The sequence below is a fragment of the Nicotiana tabacum genome, chromosome 19 (genome assembly GCF_000715075.1).
Source record: "Nicotiana tabacum cultivar K326 chromosome 19, ASM71507v2, whole genome shotgun sequence".
Taxonomy (NCBI): domain Eukaryota; kingdom Viridiplantae; phylum Streptophyta; class Magnoliopsida; order Solanales; family Solanaceae; genus Nicotiana; species Nicotiana tabacum.
This window is the reverse complement of record NC_134098.1, coordinates 89,272,552-89,288,785: the sequence shown is the minus strand read 5'-3', so window position 1 is coordinate 89,288,785 and position 16,234 is coordinate 89,272,552. Positions and strand designations below refer to the sequence as shown.

The window sequence follows — 16,234 nt, the reverse complement described above, 5'->3', positions numbered from 1 at the left end:
CATCTTAAGATATACTATATATACTATACTATATATACATCTTAAGATATACTATATATACATAGTATACTATAAGATATATATATATACACACACACTATACTATATATACATAGTATATAAGTCATATTCGATAGTATACATCTTAAGATATATATAATATATATAGTAAGATGTATATATATTATAGTATAGTATAGTATATACTATATATACAACTTAAGATATATAAGCTATATTATACTATAATATACTATATATATACTATAATATATATACATAGTTTATAAGTCATATTCGATAGTATACATCTTAAGATATACTATATATACATCTTACTATATATATATATATATATAGAGAGAGAGAGAGAGCTTATATATCTTAACATGTATATATAGTATATTTTAAGATGTATACTATGTATATATATCTACTATACTATACTATATATATATATAGTATATCTTAAGATGCATATATAATATATTTTAAGATGTATATATAGTATATAAATCGAATATAGCTTATATATCTTTATTATTATTTTTTTTCTCTAACTTCTATAAAAAAAAATTAAAAATACAAAGTTTCTGTTGGGCCCGTTTAGGCCCGGGACCGACCCACTTAACCCGGGACCGTTAGTTCGTGGTCTCGGTCCCGAGCCGGTTCCAGCAATAAGCCCGCGAAGTCCGGGACCGTTTAGGACCGGATCGTTTAGGACCGACCCACTTAGGACCGGGCCCGGCCCACTTGCCACCCTCATGTCTATCGATTTCATAGGAAGATATCATCGTTGTCATGCATGTTATGAGCTAACTGAAAAGTAAACAGAAAAAACAAAAGGATGAAAGATTTAAACCGCAGATGAAGATATACATAGTATATCTGGTGATTTATCACAAGAACCAAAAAAAAAAAAAAAAAGTGGTCGAACAAATTAAATTAAAATAGTATAAAGTGCAGATGAAGATATATTGATTACCACAAGAACAAAAAAAAGTAGAACAAAATCTCTTTAGGCTAATATATTAAACTTGCTTTAATAACAATTTTTCTTCCAAAAATTCCCCCTGCTGGGAACGCGGAGCGCAACCCCCCCCCCCCCCCCCCCCCGCGGCCCAAACAACCATTTGGATTCATTTGGATTAAGTTGAGCCTCTACTCTAATATAATTATACGATTGCAATAATTTGTATACACATACATAAATTGAAATACTAAATTACTATATAATAAATAATTCGACATTTTTCTTTGTTCAACATTTTTAAATAAAAAATTAAACTCCAATCTGGATTATCACATTACCAAATATTAAACAAAACTGGACCAATTCATAAATTGTTACAATTAGCGGGGCCTTCTTTTGATGCACTTTAGCTACTTGTTCTACAAATATAATAATAATTCTCGACGGCACTTATGAATCAAGTTCTTCTTTGGTGTGCTTTATGAAGTTCCCCTAGTCCCCTACCAATGAAATAAAGACGAGAGTAGTTTTGCAAATGAATTAAAAAGTACTTGTTCTTCTAGACGAAATCTCTGGCTTGCCTTATTAATTTTAGTGAGAATTTTTTAGTCTTCTTAATTGTCTCTTCTCAAAAGTGTTGAGCCTTTAATCCAGAGTGAAGCAAAATTTGGGTTTTAATGTAGTCGAGAAATGCACTTTGCTTCATCCAAAAAAGACAAGAAGAAGAATTACACATTCGTTCGGCTAAAGCGCATTTGTAGTAACTTTTGCTACTATAAGCACCACATAATTAAGTATTAAAGTAATTAATCAATATCTCATCTTACTGTTCGATTTAATTAATTACTTTATTACAACCTCTTATCAAAGGATTTCTACGGGTCTTGTTTTGTTCCGGAAGTAAATTATTGCTTTGGAAAAACCAGATTATTCTTTTCTAATAAGCCCACGATTGACCGTTACTCCCCGTCTCCCCTCCCCCCCCCCCCCCTTTTCTTTTTTCTGGTCAGAGGAATGTTCCTCATGTCCTAGTTTCTTTTTGTTTAAATAATTTTTTATAGTAACTCCTAATCTGTATTTGGACGCGTTCTGGACTTGATCCATAATTGTAAATAATGCGCGTTGAATTCGAGGTCAAATGAAATGAGAAGCTATAATTACTAGTTGAATAACTTGTAGATTAGTAGTAGTATTAGCTATAATGCATTTTCGTAGAAGAACATTTTTTTTTTCTTGAGTTTAAGTAGTATAAGATTAGTGTAATTAGTTTTTATATTATCAGCTCACTTAACTGATTCTCCCTCCGTTCATTTTTACTGGACACGTTTTGACTTTTTATGCCCCTTAAGAAATATTAAATAAAATGCATAATTTATCATGATACTCATATTAATTGATGCATATTTTATTGGATTTGAGAAAATGATTTGAAATGAGTAATAAATACTGTGGGTATAACAAAAAAAACTGTTTTATCTTGATATGAGTAAAGTGACAAGTAAAAATAAAAATCTATTTTTAGTATATATGTCAAGTAAAAGAGAACGGAGTGAGTATATACAGATAATTAATCTTCTTATAATGTGACATTCGGTGTCTTAAAAATAAGATACTATAATGATAAAGCTGATCTAATTGATTGGTCTAAACTAATTAAGTACACGACCTAATTTTTTCTCAAGAAAAGCATTAAATTCTCTAACTCGGCGGCTTTTAATTACTTCACAGTCAACTGACTTAGTCAAGCTTCACTATTTATTAAGTATATCGAAATACTATATAAATGATCGTCTTCTTACAGACTATATCACTCGCTTAGCAAATTAGTCATGGCTCACAAGATTTTCTTCATTTCTTCTCTATTTGTCCTGGCAATATTCACCCAAAAAATCCATGCAGTTGATTACTCTGTGACCAACACGGCCGCAAACACCGCCGGCGGTGCCCGTTTCAACCGAGATATCGGTGCTCAATATAGTCAGCAAACACTGGCAGCTGCTACTTCGTTCATATGGAATACCTTCCAACAGAATTCTCCGGCTGACCGCAAAAATGTGCAAAAGGTAAGCATGTTTGTTGACGACATGGGCGGAGTAGCTTACGCTAGCAACAATGAGATTCATGTTAGTGCCAGGTACACACATACATGAACTCAACATATAATTAAGCAGGGAATGCACGTTTTAAATTCAAAAATAAATATTTACTCTCACACGTGTGTGTATATATATATATATAGAGAGAGAGATTAAATAGTACTAACATATGCATATTTCCTTTTATGTATCATAGTTTGACTAGACACGATAAAAAACTTTTGATTATTATAATTTTAGATAAAGTTAGTTTATAATTTTGTTTGAATCTTATGATCTTAGACATATCATGTCATTCTTATAAGAAAGTGTCACTAATTAATATCGAATCGAAATATTGGAATAAGATACTTATTAAATATCAAAATGTAATATTCTTTTCTAAACAAACTAAAAACACTATATAATCGTATAAAACAGGAGAATATTAAGTTTTGCCTTATAATATTTAAATCTTAAATTCGTTTTTGCAGGTACATCCAGAGTTACTCTGGTGACGTGAGGAGAGAGATTACTGGAGTATTGTACCACGAGAGCACCCATGTTTGGCAGTGGAATGGGAATGGTGGGGCTCCTGGAGGATTAATTGAAGGGATTGCTGATTATGTGAGGCTCAAAGCCGATCTCGCACCTAGCCACTGGGTGAAACCAGGTCAGGGCGACCGATGGGACCAGGGCTACGACGTGACCGCTCGATTTCTTGATTATTGCAACAGCTTGAGAAATGGATTCGTGGCACAACTTAACAAAAAGATGAGAAATGGCTATAGTAATCAGTTCTTTGTTGACTTGCTGGGGAAGACGGTTGATCAACTTTGGAGTGATTACAAAGCTAAATTTCGTGCATAGCCTAACTAGATAAAAAAATAAGAAACATCATCTAATGCCATTGTACCAATAAAAGGCTATTTGTGTCATGGTCTTGTTGAAGAATCTATATATTATTAAAAGGAGAGGAAAAAACCCTCTCCTTTAGTTAAGTGGAAATCTAAAAAATGTCACATGACATAAGTAATTAATAATTAATTATTGATTATTGTGTTTATTCAAATTGGAGAGTAGTTCCAAGTTAGAGTTTTTAAATTATTTTAAAATTAAAACTAAAATTACAAAAAATAAAAAACTGCCAATTCAAAATTTCTTTATTTTTTTAAATAATTTTTGTTTTTGTTTTTAAAAATAAAAAGTTTATTTATTCAGAAAATATTATTGAGAATAATAGAATAAAATTTTATTATTGGGTATATCATATTGACAAATAAGATGGCAATTTATTAAAGCAATACGATCGAATATGTTCAGACAAGCCCGATCACAATTTAATGTAATTAATATTTTTTAATCTTGACCGCGCATCGCTATAGTAACAACAATAATATAAGCACAAGGGGTTAATCAGTACAAGTTATCTCACTCGTGTGACTGATTAGTTACCAATTCCACTGCATTGGAGGTGGACCCATGTGTTGTTAAGGGGATAATTACAAGTTATTTCCAGACTCCAGTCATAGTTTGTTTCATTACTCATATCCAATAACGATATTCTAAAGTCTATTTTACTGCCAAAATATTGTTAAACCTTTTTACAAAGTATATTTTTGGTTCTCTTCTCATGTTTTTTGCTCAAACATTCAAGTATATGTGTTGAAATTATTTATGATTTGTTGGCTTAATTTAAATTAGATGTGTCACACCTCCTTTTTCCCGCGGGGTAGGGGAGTTTTTCCAATTAAAGTGACATTAATCGAAAAGGGATTATTTATTTGATCAGAGTCGCCACTTGGAATAGTTGTTATGGTGTCCCAAGTCACCGGTTTATTTTAAATCCCAAATCGAGGAAATTGACTCTATTTTATGGTCCGCGAACACAGAAGACCGGGTAAGGAATTCTGTTAACCCGGGAGAAGGTGTGAGGCACTCCCGAGTTCCGTGGTTTTAGCACGGTCGCTTAACAATTAATACTTGGCCTAATTATCTGATTTATTACATATTTAAAGTCTATTGTGCTTTTGACCGCTTTCTGACCGCTTTTAATTATTTATGGAGTTTGTTTGAACAAGTCGCGATGTCGTACACTTGTCATTTTGGCACACGTCGCAAACCGCACCACATGAAATGCACCCGCGATTTACGACATGCTTATTTTATTAGTGTTTGAAGTTATGGTTAGGTCACATGAAATGCACATCCGAATTTAGATTTATGGTTTTAGTACATTTTACGAATCGCGCCACGTGAAACGCACCCGCGATTCACAACATGTTAATTTTATTGTTGTTTGAAGTTATAGTCGGGTCACATAAAATGCACACCCGAATTGAAATTTACGTATCGCGACTATGCCACGGGAACCGTACCCATAGTTACGATGCTTTATTTATCGCGCCTAAAGCAAGCTACGATTGTTAGTTTACTCAAATATTTGAGATGCATTGTGGGGCATACAAGTTATAGATATCACTTTGTAGATGAAGTATACAATTTGATCACTATAAATTATTTGGGCTTCTGGCCGAACTTATCTTACTATTATTAAACTCAAACAATACCATGTCCCAATATTTTTGTAACAAGCTCCGGCTCCTCTATTATGATATAATTTCAATAAATTAATCCCATCTCTTATACTATCAACAAACTATATATTTAAACTTCTGCCACCACTAATTATTTTTGCATTTTTCAACTAACAAATAAAAAAGAAGAAACCAAATCATGAACAATTAAAGCATTTTCTAACAAATATGCAGAATATCCAAAACATAAAATGAAAAGATGGCAACATTTTAAATCAGAGAGTAAATCAGAACATACAAGACCATATTAATGTGGCCACGTTTTATTCAAGCTTGGCATGAACTAGAACAAGATGAAGCAAAATGAAGATTCAAATCTAAGAGTTTTAAAAAAACGGACCTTAGTGAGCGGATTTATCTCTGATTAATGCAACTCTGAATTTACATTTCTGTTTAGTCGAAAAGCAAACGAGAATCTGGCCGAAAAATTGAGCAGCGACCAAAGATGCTAACGGGGACACGAACGCGACGGAACCTCCAACAAAACCTCGCGCCGGCGATAAATCGACCCTCTCCGCTTAGACCGGAATACTCGATCAACTTTTGAGACGAGAAAGAATTAGCTGGAAGTATTATTAAAGTAAAACCTTCTAATCCTTCTGTTTTCTTTTGTAAAGCTTTCGTTTCCAAGACTTTAAAATCGAAAAAGTGATGATTATGGAAGTAGCTTTTGTGTGTATGCGTGTAGTGAGTGTCATTTGGTAAAAAAAATCAATTATGCGGTAAGATGAGGTGTGGGCAAAGCGGCTAGGTTCTTGTGAATTAGCTTAGGGTTTTTGGGTGTTAATTTGGTTTTTATATAGTAGTGGGGAGTGAGTATTGGCCTTTGGATGAAAGGAGATCAATGACTATGATTAAGGGAGGGGTTTGATGGGTAAGAAAAAGGTTTGGGCTTGGATTTAGGAAATTGGGTTGGGTCCATGTCTTGTTGGGTTTTAATTTTGGGCTAAGAAGACTAAAATAATGTACTGTATTTATAAAAATCACTCCTAATAAACTACTAAAATAAAATTAAATATTAAAAGGAAAACTATATTTTTATATTTTTAAATGTTATAATAAAGTAAAAATAGAGAAAATAGGCTAAAGTCATGGTAAAGTTAAAATACTATAAACATAAATATACTAACTGACCTTAAACTAAAAATGAAAGTATTTTTGAGTTTTTAAATTGTAATTTGAAGTAAAAATTGATTAAAACTCCATAAATATCAAAGCTAAGTTAAATAAATATTTTAAACACTAAAATAGCTCAAAAACGTGCCGGATCAAAAATTACGTGCTTACAAGATGTATGTTGAAATTATTTATTTGTAATTACACTGAAAATTTTGGTTTAGTGCAGAACCATTACACAAAATATAAATTCTTCAATTATTAATTTGTGTTAATCTAGTTTAGTTTAAAACTCTTTCTTATTTGTCTAATTAATTAATTTCTCATTAGTCTAGTCTAATTAATTTCTTATTAATTAGCTTAGCGGGATTTAATTTCTTAAGCGGTAAGCTCATCATACTGTTCGATTGAATTATTACTTTGTTACAATCTCTTCAAAAGAATTTCTACGGGTTTTGTTTTGTCCCGGAAGTGATTTATTGCGGGGAATCTTACGGGAACATACCCAGGAAAATTACTATTTACCAACAACTAGCCATTTTAATCATGCTACTAAAAATAGCCAAAACAATTACTAATAATATATAACATTAAGAAAACATAGGCAAAAAAAGATTTTTTTACATAGGGTATTGTTGCGATTCATTGAAAATACATAGGTGAGGCAATATATAAAATTTGACGAAGTTCGAAGATGAGTTAGACTAGTTTGGAGTTAGAATTCATTAACAATAATATATAATATTAAAAACAGTTAGGCAAAAAAAGAATTTTTTTCAATGGGCATGGTTGAAATTCGTTGAAAACATATAGAAGAGGCAATATATCTGAGCGAGATTGGAGGTTATTTGAACTAGTTTTGTATCACAATTCGTAGTTAAAATAGTTTCAAAAATTCTTCTACGACACATGTATCAAACAAGTATGAGGCATGCATCTCACACACAAATAAACATGGATATACATGTGATACACATGTCACACCATTTGTTTTACCTCGCTAAATATATGTTATGGATTGTGTTGTGGATTAAAGGGTATTTTCAATTAAATCGACGATTTTAGATAGGGATTATTGTAACGACTCGACCGGTCATTTTGAGTATTACAACTCCGTTCCCCCATTTACTGCTTATCCTGTGTTCAATTATGATTATGTGACTTGTCGGGGAGGTTTCAGAATGAATTGGAATAGTTGACCGGATTTAAAGCTCAAGTTGAAATAGTTGACCGGATATTGACTTATGTGTAAACGACCCCGGTATAGAGTTTTGATCATTCCAATAGCTCCGTATGGTAATTTTGGACTTATGAGTGTGTCCGAAAAATTAATTGGAAGCTCGTAGTTAAATTAGGCTTGGAATGGTGAAAATGGGAACTTTAAGTTTGAAAGTTTGACCTGGGAGTTGACTTTTTGATATCGGGGTCGGAATACAATTCTGAAATTTTTCATATATCTGTTATGTCATTTATGACTTATGTGCAAAATTTAAGGTCAATCGGACTTGATTTGATAGATTTTGGCATCGCATGTAGAAGTTGCAATTCCTTAGTTTTATTAAGCTTGAATTATGGTATGATTCTTGTTTTTAGCGTTGTTTGATGTGATTTGAAGTCTCGACTAAATTCGTATGATATTTTAGTACTTGTTGGTATAATTGGTTGAGGTCCCGGGGGTCTCGGTTGAGTTTTGGATGGTTAACGAATCAAATTTGAGCTTAGAGGAAATCTGAAACTTCAGTCTTCTGGTGCAATCGCACCTGCGAAAATTTGTTCACAGGTGCGAGCTTGGCATCGCAGAAGCATGAGGTCCACAGAAGCGGACGGAACCTTGCAGAAGCGAGTCCGCAGAAGCGATACCAAGGTCGCAGAAGCGAAGGCGGGAGAAGCTGGGCAAAATCGCAGATGTGGACAACTTTTTCGTAGAAGCGAGTCCGCAGAAGCGAAGGAGGCGCAAAAGCGGCTTAATGACCGCAAAAGCGGTTGCACATAAGCGGTTAAAAAGTCCGCTGGTGCGGAACCTCTGGACAAGGTACAAAAAGAGAGTTCCGAGCTTTTGCCATTTTTGGTCATTTCCAACACAGGGTGAGGTGATATTTGAGCGAGAATTCATGGGAAAACTTGAGGTAAGTCACTTGTAATCATTGTTATTCAATAATATTGAATTATCATTAAGTATTCCAACTAGATTACGTGTTTTTGAGGTGTAATTTGAGAAATTAGGCCTAAGGATTTGAAAATAAAATTTGAAGATTTGGAGATCGAGTTGATGTCGGAATTTGGTAAATTTGCTATGGTTGTACTCGTAGTTGAATGGGCGTTCATATTTTATAACTTTTGTCGGTTTCCGAGACGTGGGCTTCAGTGACAATTTTGAGGTGAATTTCGGATTTTTGTTCGAAAATTAATATTTTCGTATGGAATTAATTCCTATAATTTGTGTTGATTGTATCAAATTAATTGTGACTAGATTCGAGGAGTTCGGAGGCCGATTCGCGAGGCAAGGGCATATTGGAATAAAGAATTACATGATTTGAGGTAAGTAACACTTCTAAAGTTGGTTCTGAGGGTATGAATCCCTAAATTACATATTATATGAATTGTTTGGAGGTGACGCACATGCTAGGTGACAGGCGTGTGGGCGTGCACCATAGAAATGGTGACTTAAATAAATTCCGTAGAGTTGCATAATCAAAGAATCATGTCATTATTCACATGTTCCCCACGTGTTAGAGAAATTGAGCTGAGGCTCGTATTAAAGATCATGTTTAGGCTACGTGTCGATATTTTTGGGACCACATGATCGTGTTGCTGTTGAATTAATTATTTTAAATATATAAATTTCATACTCACGCATGTTCATTCATTTGCGAGAAATTTATGGGATCGAGCTGCACGTCGCAGCAGGCCATATTGGCTTTATATTTATTATTATATGGATCAGGGTTACACGCCGCAGCAGGCCTTATAAGCTTTATTATTATCGGATCGGACTGCATGCCGCAGTAGGCCATATTGGCTTTATATAGCGCTTGGGCTAAAGGAACCCCTCCAGAGTATGCACCTCCACAATGAGCACAATTGATGTTTATATTTGGGATGGACTTTCCAGGGCATGGAGTTGCCTTATTTATTTATTTATCTTAGGGATGGATCTTCCCTGGGCATGGATCTTGCCCGAAGCATTTATATTTCTGGGCTGGATTGGCCTTATATAGTACTGAGTGACTGACCGTCAATTGATGTATATATATATGGGATGAATCTTCCCTGGGCTGGATTGGCCATATACAATACTGAGTGATTGAGTATTTTGAGATTGTGAGTACAAGAAGTTTCCACTGAGGTGCATCACATACAGCACGTACATTGTCATGTAGATATAGAGATGTCATATCTCTCGTATCATTCATAATTGATCTATTTTTCTTGTACTAAGTTTAACTGTGAATTTGAAAGCATGCCTACATTTCTGTATCTACATGATACAGACTGTACCTGTTGAGCTCGTTACTACTTTCAGCCCAAAGGTTAGTCTTATTACTTATTGAGTACATGGGGTCGGTTGTACTCATACTACACTCTGCATTTCGTGTGCAGATTCAGGTACTTTCGGATACGGCGGTTGCTAGATTTTAGAGTTTTATCTGTTGGAGACTATCAAGGTAGCTGCTTGGCGTCCGCAGACCTTGACTCTCTTTCCTTTTAGTTATTATACTGTTCTATATTTTCATACAGCGTTCCTATCAGTTAGACTATATTATCATTTAGATGCTCATGTACTCAGTGACACCGAGTTTTGGGAGTGCATTGTGTAAAGACAGTATTTTGTATCAAAAGTTGTGGGATTTTACTCTTAAATTTATATATTATTTTTTTAAACTTAAAAGAAATTGTGGTTTATTGAGGTTGTCGGCTTGCCTAGTATTAAGATAGGCGCCATCACGACAGGTGAGATTTATGGTCGTGATAATTATTTTATTTATAGAGTCGCCACTTGAAATTGAGTTTTGGTGTTCCAAGTCACCCTATTGAATCCCTAATCAAATTGAAATTTATTCTCTTTATTACTAGTGTGCGAAAACATGAGACTGCGTAAGGAATTCGGTTTACCGAGGAGAAGGTATGAGGCACTCCCCAAATTCCGTGGTTCTACCACGCTCGCTTTATTAATTACATTTGGCTTAAATTAATTTTGAACAAGCTATGTTTGTTGAAGTTGTGCTTTGCCTCTTTTACTTAATGTCATGACCTCGCCACGTAAACGAATTCGTGATCAAAACGAATTATTAATGTTTTTACTTTTAAAAAAATTACTATAATTGCGATTGATGTGAATTTAAGTTAAAAATTTATCAAATATCATAACCATGCTACACAAGCGAGTCCTGGTTATGGTAATGCACTAATTAAAATTAAGAAGCAATTAAAGTTATTGGAAAAGGATATGAGATTATTTATGAAGTTAATTATTGAATGTTAAAAATCATGCTACGCAAACAAATCTGTAATTGAAAGATTATAAAGCGCGCCTTATAGTTGCCTAGCGTTTAAATTATTTGAAAGTGATCTAAGTCATCAAATTATTATAATTATTTGACTTAATGGGCCAGCCCACCCGCTACTTCGGGCCAAATATTAATCAACTCAATCATTATAACCTCCCTTAACCCCGGTATTAGATAATCAATATGTAAAGAATATTCAGAAGAGATTTTTACATATATATACTACTTTTTAAATTTATATACTCTCAATATTTAAGTTTTAATGTAATTGCAAGTTGATATACAATTAATCAATTGTATATAAAATAATATTTAGTCAATGTTTTTCCCACAAAGCAGGACAACCCTTCATAACTACATTAATGGCGAATCCAATATGCAACTTACAATATTGTTCAGATATCCAAAACCCGTGAAACACATATGAATTGAATGACCAGAGCTCATTCATTTGCATAATTATTCATAATTCCATCACAAACCGAGTCACTAAGTGTAAGAATTCTGATGAGAAATTATTTCATTTCACGTGTTTATAACAATTTCAACTAGATTAAAAACTCCATTGACAACTATTTTTGAAACTTTGAATTCAAAAATTGAATTTTGCGAATTTATTATTTGCTTAGATTGGGTGTTGTTGCAAATGATTGGGAATATCTTTTAGAGTTTATACCCCGATTTTAAGAGAATTTGGTGAAGATTCGAGGTGGTTTTAATTTGAATTTCAGATTGAAACTCGAAGAAGAAGACATAAACTAATTGTGTATATTTTGTATTTCGAGTGTACAAATGATATTCAAAATATATGCAACTAACATAATTTTATATAGGTTGTATATAAATTGTATGTAATTTATAATGTTTGATCGGACTCCCTACAAAAAAGTATATTCAAGTTATAGATAAATTATAGATTTTGACCGAATTTGTATATATTTTGTAAAAAAACTTTAGTTAATTTCTGTAATTAAAAAATCTAGATATATCGGATAAATAAATTTAAAATTTAGTATATATACGAAAAAGTCCCTATTCAAAAGTCAAAACGTTATAGACTTAGATGGATACTAAATCCCGGGCATGGCGTTAAGTGACAGAATCAAAACGAGAGCAAATGCCTTGTTAAATATATCTCTAACTTAAACTCTAAAGCAACCTATTAAACTTGCTGCAATTTAAACCAAACACACTGGACTTTATTCACTGTTCTTTTCCCCTTTAAAATTGATGCATGTAACCTGGATGTAAATATGGAATACGTGCTAACAATAAACTTCTAATAAGACAGAATATTAAAAGAAGTTTGTGCTTTCAGGAAGTCAATGACTAAACTATAAAGAAAAATAAAGGTTTCTTAATAAATTACTATTACATTAACTTTTGGTAACTTTTGACTTCAAACATCAACTTTAAACATGCATGTTGCTGAATAGAAGAAATATTACCGGACAGCAATTCAACAAGAATAGACGCAATTCAACATCACGACCACCAGCAACAGCAGTAGCAGTGAAAATGTGATGACCTAAAATGTGATGACCTAAAAGGTCATCTTATATTTTACACCTTGAATTTGCGCTCTTAAACCTTAAAAATCTCATTTTTATCCTACTCGATTTGCGTGCACAGTCTCGGCATGTTTCTGGAAAGTTTTATGTTGAAAATTGATGAAAACAAGAATTTATGCCTTATTGATTTTAGTTGATTTCGGTCAACATTTCTGGTAAACGGGCCCGAATCTATATTTTGATGGTCCCGGTGGGTCCGTATAGAATTATGGGACCTGGGCGTATGCCCGGAATCGAATTCGGAGATACCTAACTCGAGTTATGAATTTTTTAAGATAGTTAGAAGTCTGAAAATTAATTGTTTCTAAGAATTGATTGATGTTTGGCATTGTGTGTACCGGATCTGTATTTTGGTTCCGGAGTCCGGTAAAGGTTCATTATGATATTTAAGACTTGTTTGTGAAATTTGGTGAGAAACGGAGTTGATTTGACGTGATTCGGACGTCCAGTTGAGAAGATATGAATTTTAAAGTGTTCTTGAGATTTTTATTTGATTTGGTGCTAAATTCGTAGTTCTAGGTGTTATTTTGGCGATTTGATCGCGCGATCAAGTTCGTATGATGTTTTTAGACTTGTGTGCATATTTGATTTAGAGCCCCGAGGGCTCGGGTGAGTTTCGGACAGGCCACAGGATGTTTTGAACTTAGAAAAATCTAGTATTTTTGCTGTATCTAATGTCTGCAATACTGTGCTTCGCGATCGCGAAGGGGAAACTGGGCTGGGGGAGGATTTACTCTACGCGAACGCGAGACCATGATCGCGAACGCGGAGCATTGGGGGGAGCTGCTCTACGTGAACGCGACAGGTCGAACGCGAACGCGTAGCTCTAGCTATGCTGGGCAAGGGACCTGGGGAATCTCTACGCGAATGCGATCCATTTTACGCGAACGCGAAGGTAAGGCGAGCTATGCCTTCGCGAACGCGTAAAGCCTCCCGCGATCGCGTAAGTCCTTAGGAGGCTGCTCTTCGCGAACGCGGCAGTGTTCACGCGATCACGATGAACACTGTCGCCCAGTGCATAAAACATAATCAAATACCGGTTTAAACCATTTGTTCAACATTTTTCCAGAACCAAACGGGTAGAAGCGATTTTTAAGAGTCATTTTCTTCCCCAAAGTATTGGTAAGTGCTTCTAAACCATTTTCTTTCAATTACCCATTATATTTTATGAATTATCGACCTAAAATCTAGAGTTTTCATGGTAGAATTAGGGGTTAGGGTAGAAACTAGGAATTTCGAAAATTTGGGGATTTAGACCTCAATTTGAGGTCAAATTCCAAAACCAATTATATATTCGGGCTCGGGGGCAAATGGGTAAATGGATTTTGGTCCGAATCTCGGGTTTTGACCAAGCGGGCCCGGAGTCGATTTTTCGACCTTTTGGAGGAAAATTTCAGAAACTTAATTTATGCAATAAAATTGATTCCTTTAGCAATATTTGATATTATTGAGTCATTTTTGAATAGATACGAGTGGTTTGGAGGTGAATTTCAAAGAAAAAGCTGTCATTGAGAATTAAGTGGCCTTCGGAGCGAGGTAAGTGTCGTGTCTAACCCTGACTTGAGGGAATTAGGAACCTTAGATTATTTGCTAAGTGAAATTCATGTGAGCGGCGTATATGTGAGATGACGAGTACTTATGCGCCGCCAATTTACCTGTATTCCATATTTTTTTGTTTTCTTATATTGTCTCTTTCCTATGCCTAATTGCTACATGTTTATACTAGTGTTGTTAAATTGATCGTCATTATCATGGTTACGGATTTTCTGTTGGTAATCGAGTATTCATTTAAAAGTTGAGATTTATATTGTGGAACCAAATGTTGAAGTAAGGTTTGTACTTGTTATTCTATCTTCCTGTTGTTATTTATGCATTGCATTATGGTAAGGGAGAGTGTTAATGCACGAAGGGTGATGTCGTGCCATATTGTGAGTGTTAATACACGAAGGGTGATGTCGTGCCATATTATGAGTGTTAATGCACGAAGGGTGATGTCGTGCCATATTGTGAGTGTAAAAGCACGAAGGGTAATACCATGCCGTTTCTATTAATTTTATGGTGAGATTGAGAGTAAAAGCATGAAGGGTGATGCCGTGTATTTTTTCTTTACTGTATTCACCATTCCTGTTGATTCATGGAATATTGACTGCTCCGGTGATCATTCTGTTTGATAGTAACTAATACAGTTTTATGATATTCAGCACTTATTATATTTCATCTTAGTTAATTTATCTAATATTGGCTTGCCTAGCAAGTGAAAAGTTAGGCGCCATCACGGTCCCGTCGATGAGAAATTTCGGGTCGTGACAGAAAAAAACCAATGAAACAATCTAGAATACACCTTGAAACTCAACAACTTTTAAAGAAGAAAGAAACTACAAACTAACTGCAAACTTTTTTGTATTTTTTGGAAGGTTTTTGTTCTTAATTTCAGCCTACTCTAATGTATTCAACGTATGACTTTTGCTCTCTAAAGTTGTGTGTAGGGTGTGTGAGCTTGTGTCTATCACAAAAGAAGAGAGGAAAAGTGTAAAGAACGGATGATAGGACAAGGGAATAGTGTAGTAAGTAAGGTGATGAGACAAGAAAATAGTGTAGTGAGTAGGGTGATGAGACAAGTAAATAGTGTGGGAAGATAAGAAGTAATTTTATTAGATTTGTCGATATTTAAAATTGATTATTCCGACTTCTATGTACTTTAGTTGATTGTGTTAAAATTATTATGTATTTTCTAATAAATCCTACTAAAACAATAACAAAAAAGTTAAATAATCAAGATTAAGCATAAAAAATATCAAATACCAAAAAAGGTAGAAAACTGAGTGTGGCAAAACATTTAGGTGCTCACAACACATATAGTATATATGTGATATACATATGATACACAGTGTGATACACATATCATTATCTTTTTTCATGTTCATCTTCTCCTTCGTATTTTCAATTCAAACCACCTCAAAACTCCACCAAATCATCCCAAAACGGATATTCAAACTCTTTAAGATATACTCAATATATTCTAATAACACCCACTCAAAAGAAAGCAAAAACTTAACTTTTTTTATGCAAATAGCTAATTGGCTAATATTGGTAGCATTTGGCTCTAGTACGAAATATTTGATGCATTAGCTAATTTTTATATTAATTTGCTTATGGGCTGACATAACTGGTAATTTTTCATATTGCTTTGGAAAACTAGAATATTTTTTGTAATTATAAAAGGATGGACCGTTACTCCTCCTCCCCCCCCCCCCCTCTTTTTTCTGGTGAGGTCATCTCCAACCCTTGCCTCCATTTTCTCCTTCAAAATGGAAAGTTACTCCAACCATTACTCTATTTTTTACTCCAAAAAAGAATATTTCATTTTATATTCTTCTCTCTCATCAATATTATA

The 16,234-nt window shown here is 34.0% G+C and overlaps 1 protein-coding gene across 1 annotated transcript; it reads left to right on the top strand.

Annotated features, from left to right (window-relative positions):
* Positions 1 to 2,712: 2,712 nt before the first annotated feature.
* LOC107818055 (uncharacterized) lies at positions 2,713 to 4,120 on the top strand. Its single transcript, XM_016643975.2, has 2 exons — positions 2,713 to 3,107; positions 3,543 to 4,120. Exons 1-2 carry the CDS (start codon positions 2,803 to 2,805, stop codon positions 3,916 to 3,918), a joined length of 681 nt encoding a protein of 226 aa, XP_016499461.2. The 5' UTR covers positions 2,713 to 2,802; the 3' UTR covers positions 3,919 to 4,120.
* Positions 4,121 to 16,234: the final 12,114 nt, after the last annotated feature.

Excerpts from the sequence above, each read along its gene's own strand:
- LOC107818055 (XM_016643975.2), top strand. The coding sequence starts at position 2,803 with ATGGCTCACAAGATTTTCTTCATTTCTTCTCTATTTGTCCTGGCAATA. Across the intron at positions 3,108-3,542 it reads GAGATTCATGTTAGTGCCAG|GTACATCCAGAGTTACTCTG; the intron begins GTACACACATAC and ends TCGTTTTTGCAG.